Source organism: Gopherus evgoodei, chromosome 3 (assembly GCF_007399415.2).
Source record: "Gopherus evgoodei ecotype Sinaloan lineage chromosome 3, rGopEvg1_v1.p, whole genome shotgun sequence".
Lineage (NCBI taxonomy): Eukaryota > Metazoa > Chordata > Testudines > Testudinidae > Gopherus > Gopherus evgoodei.
Window position 1 is genome coordinate 4,262,632 of NC_044324.1, and position 18,992 is coordinate 4,281,623.

The following is an 18,992-nucleotide window of genomic DNA, read 5'->3' on the forward strand; positions in this document are numbered from 1 at the left end:
ATGGAAGTGACTCCAGAGGGCTTGTTCCTTGCAGGGGCCCAGGAGACTTGGCCTTGGCTGCCCTGGAAAGGCCGAGCCTGGGGCCCCTGCGGGCTGCCCGTTGAGCTGAGCACTGCCCGGTGTGCCTGTGCTGGGCTCTTCCTGCTGCTTCCTAGTGCCCGGCTCCTCCTTGCCGCTCCTGGTGCTGGGCTGCTTGGGCTGGGGGCAGGCTGGGGAAGAGGATGGGAGCTACCTTGCTCTCGGCCTACCGGCAAACCATGGCCTGGAAGCCCTTAGGCGCCTGCAGATCTTCTGGGGATGTGGTGAGGGGCCTTTGCTCTGGAAGGGGCAGGGGGGAACTCTCAGCTGCCAAGTGGGCGAAAGGGGGATTCATTGATTGCAGCTCAGAAGGTCACAGAGCGTAGCCACAAGAAGGAAGTGGTCCCGATTGGGTCTGCCTGGCCTGGTGCTTCCTGAATGTGGTCCCAGTGGGCTGCACCCCTGGGCCACCTCCCCTTGCATCAGATGCCTTGCCGAGAAGCAACCCCAGTGTCTGGTTTGCGGGGTCCTGGCCCCGGACAGCTGCCAAGGAGCCTGCAACGGGGGCTGGGCTGCTAAGGAGCAGACCAAGTGTCTCTGGAGCTGTGCAGACAGCAAGCAAGCTGCAAACTCTCCCACCGCCCCCAAGAGGGTTAAAGTTAAGAAATGTCCCTTAATAGAAGGTAGGCAGCGGAGTGGAGCCAGACCGAGAGCACCAGTAATAGAACAGCGAGTAGAAATACTTTCTATTGTGCCTGGGAAGAATGCGGGTGCGGTGAGAGGGACTCGCTGCCTGGGCTCAGCGCAGCTCCCCTCGCCTCCTCATGTCAAGTGGCCTTGGGCTGCTCCCTCTGGGCTGTGGTTTCAGATGCATTTTCCTGGCTTTGAACAGGGAGAGGAAGGAGAATGCAGCCTTGAAGAGCAATGGGCCCGGCTGGGAGCGGAGATGCGAAACACGTGTAGAGCCATCCAGCTTAGCCAGTGTGCTGGGAGGTTGTCGCTGTCGGCATTTGGGGGCTCGGTGCAGTGGTTGGTCACTAAGTCAGCGCTATGGGAACGGGCAACTTGTCAGAGCCGGAGGGGTTAACCTTTGGGTAACGAGGCCAATGGCTGGCAAGTTGGGCCCCCAACATCACTGGCCATATAACAAAGCCTGTAGCCAGTTACAAAAGGCCAGATTCTCCACTGTAGCTTGGGCAGCTCTGACACCCCTGCAAAACGGGGTGGAGGGGGTGAGTTTTTCTCATTCTGGTTTAGCAGCGTCTACGCTGGAAAGTGGACTCAGATTAAGAGATGTGTGAATGTAAAGCACAATAGCTATTCCTGTTGGACAAACCATGATCTCCCCCCCCCCCCACCCCCGACACGACTCCACCAGGGGAGAATCGGGGCACAGAGCACTGGATCGTCACCAGGTGGATGCTTTCCCATTTAAATCCGTAACGCTGGGTTTGCCGTTTGCAGAGCTGAACGGACGCCCTGACTTCTTACTAGTCCAGCCTCGAAACAATGTGCTTCCTCACGCTAACCGGCTGTTCAACAGCACCTGAGCTCTTGACTCTCACTGTGACACAGAGAAGCAAAAACAGGAGTGACTTTTACTGGCCTTTCTGCAGTTGTTGCCTTGGTCCCTATCGCCCTTGGGCCAAGGACAGCCATTAGGGTCAAATTAAGGCACTCTGGGGCCCTAGCCACCTCCTTCATGGGGTCCCTCATAGCCCTGCCCCCAAGCTGTGGTTGTACCTCTCTTTATGGCGGTAGGTTTCAGTATTAAGACAGGTGGTGCAATTCACACTTCCTGGAGCTATTGTTTCAGGCTCTCTGCAGGCTCAGGCAAGCAAGAAGTGCCCGTTTATGGAGACTGCTACACTAGAAAATTTGGTCGACATTGCCACATCACTCAGGGGTGTGAAAAATTCACACTCCTGAGTGGCGTAGTTAAACCGACCAAGTCTCTCTGTAGACAGCACTAGGTTGATGGAAGAATTCTTCCATCGATCTAGCTGTCACCTCTCGGGGAGGTGGATTACCTAGGCCTGTCTACACAAGTGCTGCAGCTATGCAGTTGTAACCTTTCTTGTGTAGATAAGATCTCAGGCAGGCATCAGTTGCCCGTGGATCAGGTTTTTGAGCTTTTATTTTGCTTCCATGAGGGCTAGAAACCTGATTTTTATTTTTAAGCTAGAGCTGAGCTTCAGCTCTCGTCACGTGACTCCGTGCGGTCGGCCCAGGTTTATAGCACCTCGGCCTTAATCCCACTCTGGCTGTCATGTCCTGTCCCACCAGATGTAAGTCCTCAGCCAAGCTGGGCTCCCAGCTGTGGCAAGAGTTCTAGAATGAATTGCTTTTGCTGTGGTTTGCAACTTCCACTGTGCATCATACGGAGGGGAGGGGAAAAATGGAACATCTGGGGAAACAGCTGGCAAACTCCAGTCATGACCTCCTGGCGCTGCACGATCTGTGATCAGTGCTGGGTTACTCACAGCTGGGTGGACCGTAGGGTGCCTAAATATGCTGGGGTCTCCTTGACAGCCTGTTTGGGGCTGGATTCTGCTCTCAAATGGGCAGAGCCCAGAGGATGTCAATGGAGTTCCCGCTGATCTGTGCCTCATGCGATTAGATCTGGCCGCCTGTCCCTGTTCACGGGCAGGCTCCTCTTCAGTCGTGGTGTAAGAGAGGAGATGGGTTTGCCCCCGGCTCTCCCATGAAGAGCTGCTGCTCCCGCCACCTCTGCTTTTGGACAGACAACTAGGAGTTAGGGAGTGGAAATGAGCAAAGATCACGGGACTCTGCTACCCACCAGCTGATCTATGCGCCTCACAGGGAAAGAGAGGCTTGGACAGTTATGGCAGTGTGGTCTAGTGGCTTCAGGCACAGGACTGGGCAGCAAGGGAAGCCAGGTTGTCTTCCCAGCTCCACTGCTGGCCTGCGGCATGACCTTGACCAACTCATGTTTCCTCTCTGTGCCCGTCTTTTCCTGTTCTGAGAGCTCTTCAGGGAAGGGACTGTCACTTTAGCCGTTTGTTCGGAGTCCAGAACCATAGGCCCTGACATCCGTTGGGGCCTGTAGGTTCCGCCGTCATAGAAAGGAGAAAATCCAGAAGAGCCCGCAGTCAGTGTTGCTCCTGCCATGGCTGGGGATGGGGGAATAGACGGACAAGCCACAACCTGATGTCTTCCCTGAGCAGTAATTTCTCGCACACCGGCTTCCTCTGCAACTTATGCGCCAGCCGTTGCTGTTCTCAGTGCCTGACATGCCCAGAACGCAACTGAATATAAAGACAAGCTCAGCTCTCTTAGTTAGTTCAGCTCGTCTGCACAGCTGTTAAGTGTGATCTCTGCCCTAGGTTCTCTGTCCAATGGGTCATGCCCAATGTCGGGGTGTGAAGAGAAGAGCCGGCTGGCACAGAGTTAAGTGTCAGGCTGGTTGGCACAGCTGGGTTTTTCATTGGCATAGCCAATCACTGCTCCCACCAGGGCAGAGCTGCTGTTGTGGCCAGAGCAGATACCAGCCCTGGAAGTGAAGCTATCAAAGCAGCAGCCGCGTCTCACTCTGTCAGATTAGCTCTTGTAATGTTCAGTAACCTCTGCACAGCTGCTTCTCTGCAATCATCCACGCTGGTATTGCAGCTTCCACTCCAGACCTCAGTCCCCCCAAGGCTTTAAAAGCTTGGTGGGTTGAGTCCTCACCATGGGCCATATCCCCTCTGATTGTGATGGTCATGTTATCGCTGAAGGGCACCGATCCAGGATCAAGCAACAACCCATTCCAGCCTTGGGCATCCTGCTTCCTGAAGGAGGCGTGTGTGTTCCTGAGTTTTAATATAATCCTCTTTTTGTTATTTATCCAACTCCCCTCACTTCCTGACAGTGGAATGGCAGCTGGAGCCATGGGGGAATCTCGATTTGCTGCTGGCACAGAACAACAAAGGGGTCAAGCACCATTTTCCAACAGGCTGTCCCCTTGGCCTTTGACTAAGTCACAGAGGCAGGTGTCCTCAGTTGGCTGGGACCATTCCTGTGCTCTGTATAACTGAAACCCCGTCGCCTCGTTCATGGACCAGGTCCCTGTTGTGCCAGATGCTGTATAACAGACACAAAAAAAGAAAAGATGCTTCCTACCCCAGAGAGCTTCCAGTCTAAGGAGCAGCCCCACTTCCAAAGTGCACCTTGGGAAAGTGTGAGTGCACACACGCATGCACACACACAAGTGCACATGCACACATACACATGCACATACACACACACATACACATGGCTGTACAGGGACCCTGTCAGCCTCTGTGGAAAATGCAAGGAAAGAACTGAATCCCCTGCCTTGGGGCAGACCCCCCCCATTTTGTATCCCCCTTTTTTGTGGGGTGCAGCGCTTTGTTGGAGGAGCTGCTGCTCTCTCCCTTTCCCATAGAGCCTGAGGAGCAGAGCAACACAAGTGTAACAAAGGTAAAACACTCCTGCCCGTTTGTGCCTTGAGCTCATTCATGTCCTCGGTTCACTGGTCTGAGCCCTTAGGGGAGCGGAACTTTTCCCTCTGCCCTGTTAGGAAAGCAGCCCACCCCTCCAGTCACTGAACCAGTGTGAATGAACCAGCCTCTCCCTCTGCCTTTTAACCCCCAGCCTTGCAGCCCCCCTGGAGCTTGCTGCTTTGTGCGTCACCCGCTTGCCCCGTCCCTGCGTCCTGTTCGCTTTCATTCATAGATTCCTAAATTCCAAGGCCTGGGGCAATCATCTCGTCTGACCCCCTGGATAGGCCAGGCCAGAGACCGAATAATTCCTAGGGTGGATCTGTTAGAAAAACATCTGATCTTGATTGAAAAAAATTGTCCATGATGGAGAATCCACCGTGACCCTGAGTAAATGGTTCCCATCATTAACTTCTCTCATTGTTAAAAGTTTACTTCTTATTTACACTTGGGGCTCTTCCTAGCAGTAGGAAGGTCCTCATGCCAGTGACCCATCTTCCCCTCCCCACGCCATATGCCCCGTCTCCCTCCATGCCCATCTTTCCTCCCCTCCTTGGGTTAGAGTGACCAGACAGCAAATATGAAAAATCGCAACAGAGGGTGGGGGGTAACAGGAGCCTATATAAGAAAAAGACCCTAAAATCGGGACTGTCCCTATAAAATCGGGACATCTGGTCACCCTACCCTGGGTGCCCATCTCTGCCCATCTCCTTTCCCTCCAGGAGCCCATCTCACACCCTCTCTATGTACCCATCTTTGCCATCTCCTTGATAGATCTATTTCCCCCAGGTACTCCCCTTTGCCCCCCAGGTGCCTATTACCCCAGATACCCCTCTCTGACCCCCAGGTACCTATTACCCCAGACACCCCTCTCTGACCCCAAGTACCTATTACCCCAGGTAGCCCCTCTGACCTCCAGGTACCCCTCTCTGCCCCCCAGGTATCTATTACCCCAGGTACCCTGCTCTGCCCCCCCGGTACCTATTACCCCAGGTACCCCCTCTGCCCCCCAGGTATTTATTATCCCAGGTACCCTGCTTTGCCCCCCAGGTACCTATTACCCCAGCTACTCCTCTCTGACCCCAAGTACCTATCTCCCCTGCCCATCTCTCCCCTCCTGAGGTACCCACCCCCAGATACCCACCTCTGCCCTCCCCTACCATCCCGGGGCCCATCTCCCCCCGTCCCCTCCCGATGCATCTGCCCCTTCGCCGGAAACCCACGTGGCGAGCAGCCGCCTTGCTTCGGGCACCCGCTTTCCCGGGCGCAGCCCACCCCGCGTTCTGATTGGCCAGCCTGGGCTCCTATGTAAACGAAGAGAACTCTGACGCACATCAGGGAGGGCGGGGATGAGGAGGCAGGGGGCGTGGCCTCCGTTACTCCATGTGTCCCATATAAATAAACCCAGAAAGATGCTCCAGGACTTCATCTGCTGCTCAGCTTGCTTCCTCCATCCACTTTCCAGCTGCCCTGAGCCAGGATGCCTCAGACCCTCAAGCTGGCCAGCAGGGCTTCCCTGCTCACCCGGGGCTTCCCAGAGATCTGGGCTGAGCTTGGCTGCAAGGCACCAGCCAGGGTGATCAAGACCCACAAGACCCTGGAGGACATGCCAGGACCCAATGCCCTGGCCTTCTTCACGGATCTCTTTTGCAAAAGAGGGCTGGCCAGGCTGCATGAGCTACAGGTAAGGAACTTGCCTCTGTGGCAACTTTCCCACCTTGCTGCTTGGCACACGACATCTTACCTTCTGCATCCAATTAGTTGAGCTTGTAAAGGGTCTTCCAATGTGTGGGGTGCGTGGAATTACTGAGCTTTAAATAGGTCCTGGCTTTAGTGATCATCATATAGGGGTTAGGATTTAGGACCAGATTTCCCAAGCCTGGAATCTACCAGCTTCCACTGGAGAATTTCCCATCAGTGCCGCAACAGAAATTGCTGGGCATTTAATATAAAAAGTTCTAGCCAGGGTTTTCAACTAAGTCAATGGGAGTTGGAGGCTCAGAATTCATTGAAGTTCAAGCCCTGTTCCTAAATCCCAGCCTGAACACGTGGGAGTGAGGACATTCAAAGGTGGAAGTCCCCATAAATATGTACAGTTGTATTTTTGGTTACTCGTCTATGTCGTTTCAGTGTGTGAGGGAAACAATATACGTACAGAGGTGTACATAAATTAAGGTGTGCATGAACTCATGCTTTACCCCATGTATGTTCCGACAGGCTTGCAAAAATTGATTGACGTGACATAGGTTTCCCAGTAATCAACCCTTTCACTTGGGAGTTTAACTCTGTATAAATTGACATTGATTCTGGGCCATACAACTTTTACTCACTGGGCTGCGGAAACAGTGAATTGCATTTGCAGTGTAAATGAATTGCACCCTTTGATAGTGGCTTTGATATGTAAAGGGGAGTGTTATATCTCGTATTGCGAGTTCTGCTGCCTATATTATGCAAACTTTATTTTCTGTGCTTTTTAAAAGACCCTCAGGATGTGCAGTATAGCAGGGCTAACCTTGAGATCCGTCATATCAATTTTCTGACCTGTGTGTGTTTTACATTCTTGGTGTTGGAGGATTTTTTTTAACTCTTTTTTATATGAAAGGCAAAAAACCAAAAACAAGGAAATACCATTGGGTAAACTTGATTCATGGAGTGAATTTGTGCTATTCAGCCCCAGACCGTCTGAGTAAAATCCCTGTCGAAATCAGTGCTTTCTTGGGATCTGTTCATAAAGTTGCCCAAAACTGTGAATACGCACCACTGTGGGAATAAGTTTTAAATGGATAAAGCAAATCTTGCATTCTTTTGCCTCTCTGCGGCCGCACGTCTCCTGCTTGTGTGGCTTTGCAAACTTGTATGCAGCTATCTATGGATTTTAAAAAGTAATGGTGATCGAACGGTCCACTGCGGCTCATTTTTAACTACTTCCAAACTTAGCTAAATGACTATCCCCCCCTGGGGATGAGCCACATGCTGAATGATACACGTGAAAACTGCGGTCATTTGAGTTATCCATGTGCAACGCCAAACAAAACCCATTTCTTTTAAAGCCTGGAGATATTTAGTCTTCCCCTCACCCCAGCTCATAACCCCAAAGGGGCTGGGAGTGGGGTTTTGTGCAGTAAGATGCAGCAAAATCCATGTAGTGCCTCAGCCTGAAAGCTAAATTTGCCAATAAGAGTGGAAAACAGAGGGTCAGAATGGAGCGACTGGCTTCAGCAGATCATCGATTAAGTACTAGGCAGGTGTTCCAGCTGCTTCTGATCCTCACTCGGCATATTTGCAAATCCAGCTATTTAAACAGACAAGAGCACGCTGGCTTCGCGGCCGCGTTTGGTTTGCCCAGTGGTCTCATGGTGCATGGCGTGAGGAAGCTGGACAAATAGCAATCGAAGCCGCCTGTGTGGGAACTAGGGTTTGGTGGGTTTAACCCCATGTAACACAACTCCCTTCCTTGGTGGAGGCACGAAATATCCTTGATTACATGCGCTGACTGCATCCAGCCCTGATTATGTTCCTAGCAAATGAGGCATTTTTCCTCTCTCAACTTTCTCTCTCTGCCCTGTGGGCTCACGGGAACAAATCTGTGGTTGAAGCTGGAGGGGAAGGAGAGCTCTGAACAACAGGGGCTCTTGCAGGGCAGAGTCTAGCTGGGAGATCATTGACCCTCTCCAAGCTTGATTTCTGACGTCGGCCCAGACGTTCCTGTAAGATCTTGATCCCTGGAAGCCCGGCTTCCTCGGCTGCAGAGAAACACAATGTAGTTTCATTGGAGTCTGTTGCAATTCATCTCTGCTGGCAGCCAGGGAATGACCCATCCCAGAGGCTAGCAGGAGGGAGTGCAGGATGGAGCTGGGTGTGTAGGCTGCAAATGGCAGGGGAATAGATCCCTATAATGCACCATTGTCTCATGGCTCTGTCCACCCTGTCCTCAAAGCGCCCACACGTTCTCGTTGCTGAGCTGTAACCACCCTGCGGAGACAGCCTGGGTCTAACCAGCTCTGTCTTCGGGTTCTGTGCCCGGTCCGGCTGGTGATGAGAACCCAGCGAAGGAGCTGACCAATTGAGATCAAAGTTAGATGGGGAGGGGTGGCCGGCCTCCTCGGGCAGCTGTTCCTAGTGCCACCGACACCTCTTGGGGCCTGCTTGACGAATTGTCTCCTCTTCCCTCCTAGATCGAAGGCAAAGCCAGATATGGGCCGGTGTGGAAAGCCAGCTTTGGGCCGATCCTGACGGTCCACGTCGCGGAGCCCAGCCTGATCGAACAGGTGCTGAGGCAAGAGGGCAAGCACCCCATCCGCTCCGATCTGTCCTCCTGGAAGGACTACCGGGTGTGCCGCGGCCATGCGTACGGGCTGCTCACGGCGTAAGTCGGCGACCCCACCACCCTCCGACACGGGCGTGAGGGTCACGCTGGGTGGGGAGGCTGCAGGAAACATCCTAGGACCCGCTGGGTCCTGGAGACACCAGGCGACGCGATGATCCGCTGCAGAATACACTGATATTTAAGGCTTGCATTTTGCCCAAGGGAGTTAGGGGCTCAAATTCCATTGACGGTCACCTGACTCCCTGAAAATCTCCCCCCCTCCCAAACTAAGTGAAGTTTAGCAGAAAAACAGATGTCTCTCTCCTGCTTGCCTACCAGTGCCAGGTGGGAAAGCAGCCAAGAAAGACCCCGAAACGTGGAGATTGTGGGGGTCACCCCCTCTCCTGGCAGGGGGGTGCATCCAGGACATTTGCCCACTCTTCCCTCGGTCGTTCTGTGCCAAGCGGGATCCGGCTTCCTCCGGGCCAGGGGGAAGTGCTCCCCCATCCCCGCAGCCTGATGCTGTCTCAGCGGGTCCCGGCCCGGAAGCACGTCACCCATGAGCTACGGCTTTACGCAAGCCCAGGCAGAGGCGTGAGTCGGGCAAGAGGATTGTGTTGGGCCATGAGTCAGCAGTGTGATTCAGGTTCCCGGGTTTCTCATCAGCGGGGCCAGCTCGCTCAGCGCAGGGTGGGAATAACTGGCAGAGGGCGTGCAGGCCCGTGGGCTAGCCAAGGGAGCCGCTTTCCTGGCACCGCAGGCTGCTGGGCTCCTGCAGATGGGCTTGGTGCTGGCTTCACCTCTGTGGGAACCGACTAATGTGGTGCATCACGTCAGAGCAAGCTTACCCCCCCCCCCATCCTGTGGCCCAGGAAGTGCGCCTCAGCCCTGCTTTAGGGGGGCGGTGCCTCTACGGGGCGGCAGAGATTAGCCCAGGAGTGACGTGGGCTGGCTGGCACTTGAACTCTGCTTTCCTGGGGGCTAACCGGGTCTCTCTGGCCCTACCAGAGAAGGCGAGGAGTGGCAGAAGATCCGCAGCATCCTGGGCAAACACATGCTGAAGCCCAAGGAGGTGGAGTCGTACACGGGGACCCTGAACGGCGTGGTCAGCGACCTCATCCGCCGGCTGCAGCACCAGCGGAGTTGCCACCAGCAGCACGTGGTCAAGGACGTGGCAGGCGAATTCTACAAATTCGGCCTGGAAGGTGCATGTCTAGGGCAGCACCGGGGGTGGGGCTGGGCCCCTGGGAAGGGAGAGGCACGTTCTGCACAGAGATTGGAGACAGATCTGCCTGAGACCCCCCACTCCACCCCAAACACTCCCCCCCCCCAGGGCCTCATGTGTCTGACTCTCTCTGGTTTCATTTCCTTAGGCATCTCCTCGGTGCTCTTCGACTCCCGCATCGGCTGCCTGGAGCCTGAGATGCCCAAGGAGACGGAGACCTTCATCCGCTCCATCAACCGCATGTTCGTCATGACCCTGCTCACCATGGCCATGCCCAAGTTCCTCCACCACATCTTCCCCAAGCCCTGGAAGATCTTCTGCGAGTCCTGGGACTACATGTTCGCTTTTGGTGAGCGTGCTGGGGCCGGGCAGCCTGGGTTGGCTGGTTGGGTGGGTGGGTGCGTGGGCCTGGGCCCAACTCCCTGCCAGAACTTCAGCTTCATTTCTCCTGGGGCAGGAGATCTGGAGCAAAGATCGGGGACAACTGCAGAGAGGTTCCACTCCCTGCAGCAAATCAGTTGTTGCTCAGGATATTAGCATTAGTAACTAAACTGGAATTAACACCGCCACCAATAAACCCACGGTTGAACAGGGGGCAGTTAGGACTTGGGGACTTTCAGAAACGCCTCTGGGAATTAGAGGCCCACCGTTCAATTTTGGTGGGCTTTGGGCACCGGAATCCCTTGGGTTCCTCTGAAGAAGTCCTGCCTGGAGCTGGCTCCGTCGGAAAGCCAGGGAAGTGGGGGGAAGCTCTCGAGCCCAGGCTGTGGGGCTGACCTGCATCCATTCTCGTCCAGCCAAAGGGCACATCGACAAGCGAATTAGCGAAGTGGCAGAGAAAGTCTCGCGGGGGGAAACGGTGGAAGGCAAATACCTCACTTACTACCTCGCCCAGGAGAAGCTCTCCATGAAATCCATCTACGGCAACGTGACCGAGCTGCTGCTGGCCGGGGTGGACACGGTAAGCATTGCTGGGACGTCTGGCTTGGGGCAGTCGGAGCAGGAAGGCGGCTGCATGGAACTGATTCCAGCACTTAGAGTATAGATGGATCCCAGCCCCGTTTTCCCTCCGGCACCAATGGCAGGGATCCAGCCTCTTCCTAACCCTCTCTTTCTCCTCTGCCCCTGCAGATCTCCAGCACCCTGTCCTGGAGCCTATATGAGCTGTCCCGTCACCCCCGGGTGCAGGCGGCGGTGCACGAGGAGATCACCGGGGTGATGAAAGGCAGCGCCATCCCGTCGGCCGCAGACGTGGCCCAGATGCCCCTGCTGAAGGCAGTGATGAAGGAATCGCTGAGGTGAGCATTACTAGGAGGCGAGTGAAACAGGGCTGGCTCTGCTCTCTCGCCCAGGGCAGCCAGCTGGGTGCCTGCCGCACAGGGGCTGTGGAGGGACATGGTGCATCTGCTGGGAGCTTGCAGGCTGCCTGGGGTGCTGGGATCCCAGGGTTCTCCCGTCCCCCCGGAGCTCAGCCCCCAGAGCTGAGAGGCTAGTGCCTGGAGTGGGAACGGAGCAGCTGCCCAGCCGTCCCCCTGCTGGGGATGAACCCAAGGCTGGGTGCGGGGCTCGAACCCGCAGCTGGCCAGCTGCAGCATGAGGCTGGATCACGGCTCCCGTGACTCACCTCTGGCCGTGTCCTCTTCTCCCCCGGCAGGTTGTACCCGGTGATCCCTGGCAATGCCCGTGTCATCTCAGACCGAGACATCCAAGTGGGAGAATATCTCATCCCCAGGAAGGTGAGTGGAGCTAACTGCCTGGCTAACAGGGTGGGGAAGGGACTGGGAGGGGGGCTGACCTGGAAGCGGGGGCATCTCCTCCCCCCCTGTGACTGGCCACCCCCTGGTTGCCTTAGTGGGAGACAGTGTGTAGCTGAGGGGATTTCTCCTTGGGATGGGAGTATTTCCCCCCCATCTCGCTCACGTGGCATGGTGCCCACCGTGCCCACATCTCACCCTGCAGCCTCTCCCTCTCTGCCCCCACTCGCAGACCCTGATCACGCTGTGCCACTACGCCACCTCCCGGGACGCCCGCTTCTTCCCCGAGCCCGACTCCTTCAGGCCGGAGCGCTGGCTGCAGAAGGACGCCTCACACCACCCCTATGCCTCTATCCCCTTCGGCGTCGGCAAGCGCAGCTGCATCGGGAGGCGCATCGCGGAGCTGGAGGTGCACCTGGCGCTGGCCCGGGTGAGTGCCGGGGCCGAGCCAGCCCTGAGCGTCGTGGTGGCAAAACGTGGCTCCTGGGGCCGGGGGGGGGGCGCTCCTAATTCCTGTTAAACTGCACCCCCACACTGCATCGATACCAGCCCCATAGCCCCCCTCTCCCACCACATTGGTACCAGGCCCATAGCTCCTAGCACTCCCCACTGTATTCCTACCAGGCCAATAGCTCCCTCTCCCCAAACACCTGTGCATTCCTACCGGGCCCACTGCATACTCCCCTCCCCTCCCGCCAGCCTTAGCGTGACTGGTGCTAACCCGCCCTCCTCTCTCCTGGCAGATCCTGATGCAGTTTGAGGTCAAGCCGGAGCCGGAGGGGTGCCGGGTCAGGCCCATGACCCGCACCCTCCTGGTGCCCGAGAAGGACATCAACTTGCAGTTTATGAGCCGCTAACATGGGCGGAGACGGAACCTCTGGCGCCGGGGCCGGCCGAGCTCCCCATGGGGTGATGGGCCCCGTCCGAGCGGATTGGCCCCAGATCAGAGTCAAGGAAAGGAGGGACTGGTGCCTCGGAGTACATGTGCTCATCCTTGCTCGGCGGGATGGTGCGTGGAAAAAGAGCCATATAACAAATCTGTGGGGCCTGGTGTGGCTTCGTACCCGCTCCGCGCCGGGCTGTCCTCCCTCCTGAACCCGGAGTTCCCGTGAACTCAGAGCAAGGTGGAGCCGGAGTGGCATTCCCAGAACCAGCGCCTCCTCCAAGCGACATTCGACAATGCAATCATTGTGTGCGCCTGGCTCTGCCGTAGCCGGGGCAGCAGCCCTGCCGAGTGCTGAGCGAAACTGCCCAGCTCCCTGCCTCCACTGGTTCAAATCCCCAAAGCAGCCACAAAACCCCATCACGGCCCGCTCTGGCACAACGTGCACGTCTGGGCATGTAAAGGGAAGGACAAATCGGACCCAGCTGGCCTCTGGGGGATGGTTCTGATGCTGATCCAGTGACTCAGGTCTGCCCCCTTTGTTGTAAATCAGCCTGTCTTTGCTGATCGACACCTGCAGAGGATCAATTCTTGGGGTCCTGCAAAGAGTTGTGAGGAATGTGCATAGACGTGCTAAGGTTGGTTATTGTTAATACTCACGTTAAGCACTCCCCTTTAGAGGACTGGGCCTCTATTTATATTTATTGCCTGTAACTTATTCATGGTTCTTGGGATCCAGCAGCGTCTGAAGCTGTGTGGGTATTTTTTTCCCAAGCCAGCCGCAAGGTGCTCTGTATTTAAGGACGCTGCAGCGTGAATGTCTCTCGCCGGCCGTTGCAGAACTGTTTGGCTGCAGCTCTTGCTGGTGCTTTGATATTTAACTGGTATTTATTATTCCCTGGTGAATAAATATGACTCTTTTTTTTTTTAAAAAAACCCATCCTTCTTGAGTTTGGTGCATTTTTGGGATGAAGGCACTGGATGGGAAAGGGGGTTGGGTTGGATTCTGGGCAAAAAACACTGAAACCTGCGCTGTAAAATTACAAAGTAGTACTTAGTGTTCCCAGCCGGGATCAGGGCCCCTTTGGGCTGGACGCTGTTAGTAAGAGGTGGGAGGGGAAACTGAGGCACGGACGTGGCAGGAGGAAGCAATTTGTCCAGACTCATCAGCGACAGAGCCGGAAATAGACTCCAGGTCACCCGCTGCCATTCCAGTGCCCTGCTCGCTAGCACATGCTGCCTGTCTTAGCGTAATGCACTTCCTGGGTGATTAATAGCTCCGATTTGCTCCCTGGGTGGAAATCTTGTCCAATTAACTGTCAGACTCTCTTGGCAACTTGGTTCTAAGGATTCACCTCCTAACTCCCCCAGCCCCACCCCCAGGCAAGCAGCTGGAACCAGTTGCTGAGTGGCTGTTTCAAAGGCTGATGCATTCCACCCCCGAGGTGGGCGCATTAGAGGGGCAGTTGAATGGCTCCTGCTTTTCAGAAATGCTGACCAGGCCCCACCACCTCTGGAATCTCTACCAGAGAGCTGGAGAGTGCAGGAAGAAGGTGCCACCCAGCACAGCAGAGGCCCCTTGTTATGGGGTGTGGGGCTCACTGCAGTCGTGCAAAGGCCGGGGCGGGTGGCTCCGTGCAGCAAAAGAAGCCTCAGGTGTGCAGAGCTCTCCTCTGCTCCTGGCCACCCAGGCTGAGGGAGGACGAGGCTGGCAAGGTCAGGGCGAAGATGCCCTCAAGCAATGGTAGGTGCTGCCAGGCTGGCTCGGACCCGGAGTCTGGCTTTGTCAGCGTCAAGCTGATCATGCTACAGCCGCCCATTGAGTTCAGTGGGACAGGCTGGCTCAGAGGAAGGGGCACAAAGCCCCCCCCCCAGTGGACAGTACTGGAATAACTTGCCCCATGGGGCAGTTGCTTCCTACTCTCCCCCCAGTGGCTGAAAGCTGGTGGGAGGGTGGTGGGTTGTGCATGTGGGGGGAGGGGTTCAGAGCAAGTCCCCCTAGGCGGATGACCCCCCCACCCCCAGCCCAGATGGGGCTTGCCCTGCAGCCTGCCCTCCCCCACCAGTCATGTGCTGACTCTCTCCACGCCATCATCAGTTGGCTGCTCGTGACTGGGAAGGCCTGAGAGCTGGGCACAGCAATGGGGGCACACACTGCAGCATTGGGAGTGCTGCTGGCACGTGCCCAGGAGCTGGCCAGGGCAGATGGAGCATTAAGTCCAAGGCTGCTGGCAGGGTGAGGCTCAGATCCACCCACCAATTCCTACGCACAGGGCTCCAGCCATGCACCTGTGGCCACACGTTCATGCACACACAGCTGTTCACAACGGGGACAAGCCTTCACGTCCACAGTTCCTTGGCAGCAGGCCCCTGTCTCTGGAACCCAGCTCTGGGGCGCCTGGGAGAATCCACCTCTACGAACAGGGCACCTTGGTGGATGTGAGTGGTTATGCTCAGCCCCTGGTGGAAGTTATGGGCACCCACATCTCAGAGGGGGTGTGGGGGCAGCTGGAAAGGAGCGATTCTCAGACCCAAACTGCCACCTGCTGCAACCCCCTTGATTTCCACGGCCGTGGGGATCCCCCCAGTCCCCTTCAGGGTCTTCCCCTTACAGAGCCTCTGTGTCCCAGGAGGGCGGCAGCGGGTCACGGGTGCTGCCAAAGGCTGGCTCAGCAGATAAGCGAGCTGGTACCTGGTGGCTCTGCTTCCCCTGGGGCAGCTTGGGAAGGGCAGGGCTGGGCCGGGCCATGCTCCCAGGGCTGGCGCTGTCCATCCTGCCCCAGTTCGATGTTGTGTTTACAGTGGACCCAATCGAGCACTCATCACATCGTCATCCGCGTTCAGCGCCCGTTCCACACCCACCTAGCTCAAACCGGGGTGCCTGCTGGAAGGCTGCTCCCCCACCCAGCCCTCAAATGTATGATCCAGCCCTGGGCTCCCCCAGCTCTGCCAATGCCCCTCAATGCCAACCCACAGGGCCCCCTACCAGTCACCCCTGGGCTTCGGCCACCCTCCGTCTGGCCTGACTGACTGCATGGCTGGCTGCTCCCATGCAGGACCCCAATCCGCCTGGCTTTTTCATGCCAGCTGAAGGGCACATGGGGTTTCCCCGGGAACGTTTGCCTGACGCACTAGCAAAAAATCCCATCTCCTGAGCTAAACCCCATGTAGCCTCGCTCACAGCCAGCCTGACTGCAGCCAATAACAGGGGGCCCCTGGCTCCAAGCCCCCAGTCACAACAGGTTCCAGTGAAGCCCGACAGGAATCTCATCAACCCCTGGCATCTTTTCAGGCATGTGAGCCACACGAACCCCGTCATGTCTGAGTGCTTGTTGGAAGTGTTCAGCTGCTCACTGGCAAGGTGAGTAGATTCCCTCCGCCCCGTTCCATATTCCCATGACTCCTGGAGCCCGAGGCCTTACGAAAACCAGAAGATGCAGCAATGCTTCTGACAGCAAGGCCCTTGTTTAACACCCCGCCCCACCCCCAGCAACTGGGACAGGAGAGCAAAGCTGCACACACCACCTCTAGGCACAGCGATCTTGGTTGTCCAGTGCCCTGTCTGACCCACTGGGCAGCGTGTCCGCCAGGTCTCCCCTGCCATGCCTGATCCCTGGGGCTAGGAGGCTGTTATTAAAGTCCTGGTGCTTAGCTCAAGGAGTTGGCACATTTAGCACGGCAGGGCCCACATTCAAGTCCCCAGGGCAGTGTTACATGCACCTAGGTTGGCCAGATACCAAGTGTGGAAAAAATTGGGCCAGGGAGTAAAAGGTGCCTATATAAGAAAAAAAACCCACATAGCGGGACTGTCCCTATAAAATCAGGACATCTGGTCACCTTACATGCAATCCAGTCTGAGGTGCTGTACCCCATGGAAGTGCAGGCCCCTATGAGGTTTAACGTACCCCAGCCCCTCTGGCAGCTAGGGTGTTAATTGCTCTGCACTATCTCCAGTCCTTGCACAGATGTTTTTCCTGGTAAAACATTCACGTGCCCTGGGCTGCTTCCTTATGCCCCCATCCCATGCTGGGCCCCTGGTAATGCTGTACCAAGAGCCACAACCGACGTCAATTGCCTGGGACTCTGGACTGGCCAGGGCACACTCGTGGGCTGGGCCCGTGATACAGCTGGGCCCCTGTGACACCGGCCCAGCCGTGCAAGGAGACGCTGGCGGTACCAGTGGACAGGGCCAGGATTACTTGGCAACAGCTCTCGCCCCAGCCTTTCGCCCAGTGCCAGGCAAACGCCATGCACCCCTGCTGGTAGCAAAAGACAGCCCCATCACCTTGGGGGAGGCGGGGACCCTTCCATGGGCTGGCACCAGTTGTACTTGGGGGTGGCCACCACCTGATGCGGGTACCCCGAGTCAGGCAGGCTTGAGTCCCTCTGTACTCCAGGCCAGGGGAAGGCTGCAGCTCCAGGTGTCTCCTGCCGGGGGGTGTGGGGGGGAGCCACGTAATGTGGCTGCTCCCCAGGGATGTAAACACAGGGGAACCTGGCTGAGCACCGGGCGCTTGGAGCTGTTGGTTGGGGGGGGGGGGGGCTGGGGCTGAGGAGGGTGCGTTAACCCCTCCCCTGCCACAGGCCCCCTGGGCATTTGGAGCTGCCAGTGGTGGTGCTTTTATTTATCTAGCACCAGTCAGGAGCAGCCCCCAGCCAGACGCAGAGGATGGGGGATCCTTTCCCATGCCCCAGATGTGCTGCCAGGAGTGACCCAGCAACATGGGGCGGGGTGGGTATAGGAGTCACTGAAATGCTGTGGCCTTTGGGGCAGCATCTCCTGGTGCTCATGTTCCTTGGGGTGCACCAGGCATCCCCCAAAAGATCAGCAAAGCCCCAGGGAAGAGCCATCTAATGGGCATGGCCCATTGCACAACTGGGGAGGGGCTGGACAACAGGATCTGCCCCCCTTGGTAAGGCTGTGCCCAGCGAGTTAACCCCCCCCCTCCTTCCGCAGGTGCATGGGGTGGGGTAGCGGTGTGCCACTGGCTGGTGGGTGGCAGCAGTGAGTCACTATGGGGCAAGGTAATAAAGACTCCAGCGCAAAGGGGGGAACGGGAGTGCGTTGTCACAGCTGGCCCACGCCGTTTGCCTCTGCCAGTGCCTCCTAGAGGGGACGGTGGGATCAGCTTGGCTGGGTTCCTGGGCAGACCTAATGGGGCCGTGTCGTCCTGGCATTCAGCTCCCAACAGGCCCAAGGTCACATCCCAGGACGCAGAGATGTCACCGCTCCCCTGGCTTCCCAGGGCTGGGAGCCCACGTGTGTGTGTTTTCTACAGGAGTCACGGGGGTGGGGTGGAGGCTGTAGGCCCCTTGATGGGGGGGGTCACAGACCCCATCACAGCCATGCTCGAGATGCCAGGGCCATGACTGCTGGGCTTGGGGCATGGTGAACCTTAATAGGGCACACTGGGGCTTCGGGGTTCAGGGGCAGGGACGGACACACACACACACACACACTCTTCGCTGGGGCGTGGGCAGCAGGGATCGAACCTGAGTCTCGGCTGACTCAGCCCCACCAGCACCCATCTGCAGTACTGGGGTAGGTGCTTCAGAGTGAAAGGCCCATAGTCCACTCAGAGGCTGGAAGTCTCCCCCCCGGCTGCTGACCCATTCCCTGACCCCAGAGCCAGTCAGTCCCATGCCCCAGGACTAGATCTAGGCCAGCGGCACTGGAGGGGCAAGGCCCTGTATCTGTGTACGCATGGAGTTGTGTACCCCTCCCCTCACGATGCCGAGGTACCAGTGCCTCTCTTGCCCTATCTCCACCCCCCTCACCCCCTCAAAAAATCAGCAAATCTCTGTGGCTTCATGACTCAGCGCCTGGAAATCAGCTCCCGGACGTCCCCTTCCAACAGGAGTTAGCCAAAATATTTGTTGGGTGGGAAAGAGAACAAAGTTTGCTTGGCATGGAGGGAAAGTTCCACCGATGGCCACTAGATGGTGCTGGGGCTTCAGCATCAACTCCATGGCAGGGCAATGGGTGTCAATGTGGCATCAGTTCCTGGGTGGGGGGCACATGTGGGGGTTTAAAGGGCTCTGATGGGTCACGTTAAGTCCGCCCCACAAGACAGCCAGCCCCACAACCTGGGCCAGACTGGAGTGGGCACCCCTAAGCCCCACAGGGCCAACCGTTTGCTCTCACCTGATCAGAGCCAGTGCCCCCTAGTGGGTAAAGGCCCATATCCCAGTCCCCGAACCAGCCAGTCCCCCGCCCTGGGGCCGGATCAGAGCCAGTGCCCGCTAGTGGGTAAAGGCCCATATCCCAGTCCCCGAACCAGCCAGTCCCCCGCCCTGGGGCCGGATCAGAGCCAGTGCCCGCTAGTGGGTAAAGGCCCATATC

General features: G+C 56.9%; 1 protein-coding gene across 1 annotated transcript; it reads left to right on the plus strand.

Annotated features, from left to right (window-relative positions):
- The first annotated feature begins 5,961 nt into the window (after positions 1–5,961).
- LOC115649465 (25-hydroxyvitamin D-1 alpha hydroxylase, mitochondrial) lies at positions 5,962–12,623 on the plus strand. Its single transcript, XM_030558397.1, has 9 exons — positions 5,962–6,165; positions 8,657–8,847; positions 9,796–9,992; positions 10,161–10,361; positions 10,810–10,973; positions 11,144–11,310; positions 11,667–11,748; positions 11,999–12,196; positions 12,510–12,623. The coding sequence occupies exons 1-9, from the start codon at positions 5,962–5,964 to the stop codon at positions 12,621–12,623; spliced, it is 1,518 nt and encodes a 505-aa protein (XP_030414257.1).
- The last annotated feature ends 6,369 nt before the right edge of the window (positions 12,624–18,992 follow it).

Bases quoted from the DNA above. Each gene is read 5' to 3' on its own strand.
- LOC115649465 (XM_030558397.1), top strand. From the start codon at position 5,962: ATGCCTCAGACCCTCAAGCTGGCCAGCAGGGCTTCCCTGCTCACCCGG. The intron at 6,166-8,656 runs GTAAGGAACTTG...CTTCCCTCCTAG, and splicing joins CCAGGCTGCATGAGCTACAG to ATCGAAGGCAAAGCCAGATA. The intron at 12,197-12,509 runs GTGAGTGCCGGG...CTCTCCTGGCAG, and splicing joins TGCACCTGGCGCTGGCCCGG to ATCCTGATGCAGTTTGAGGT.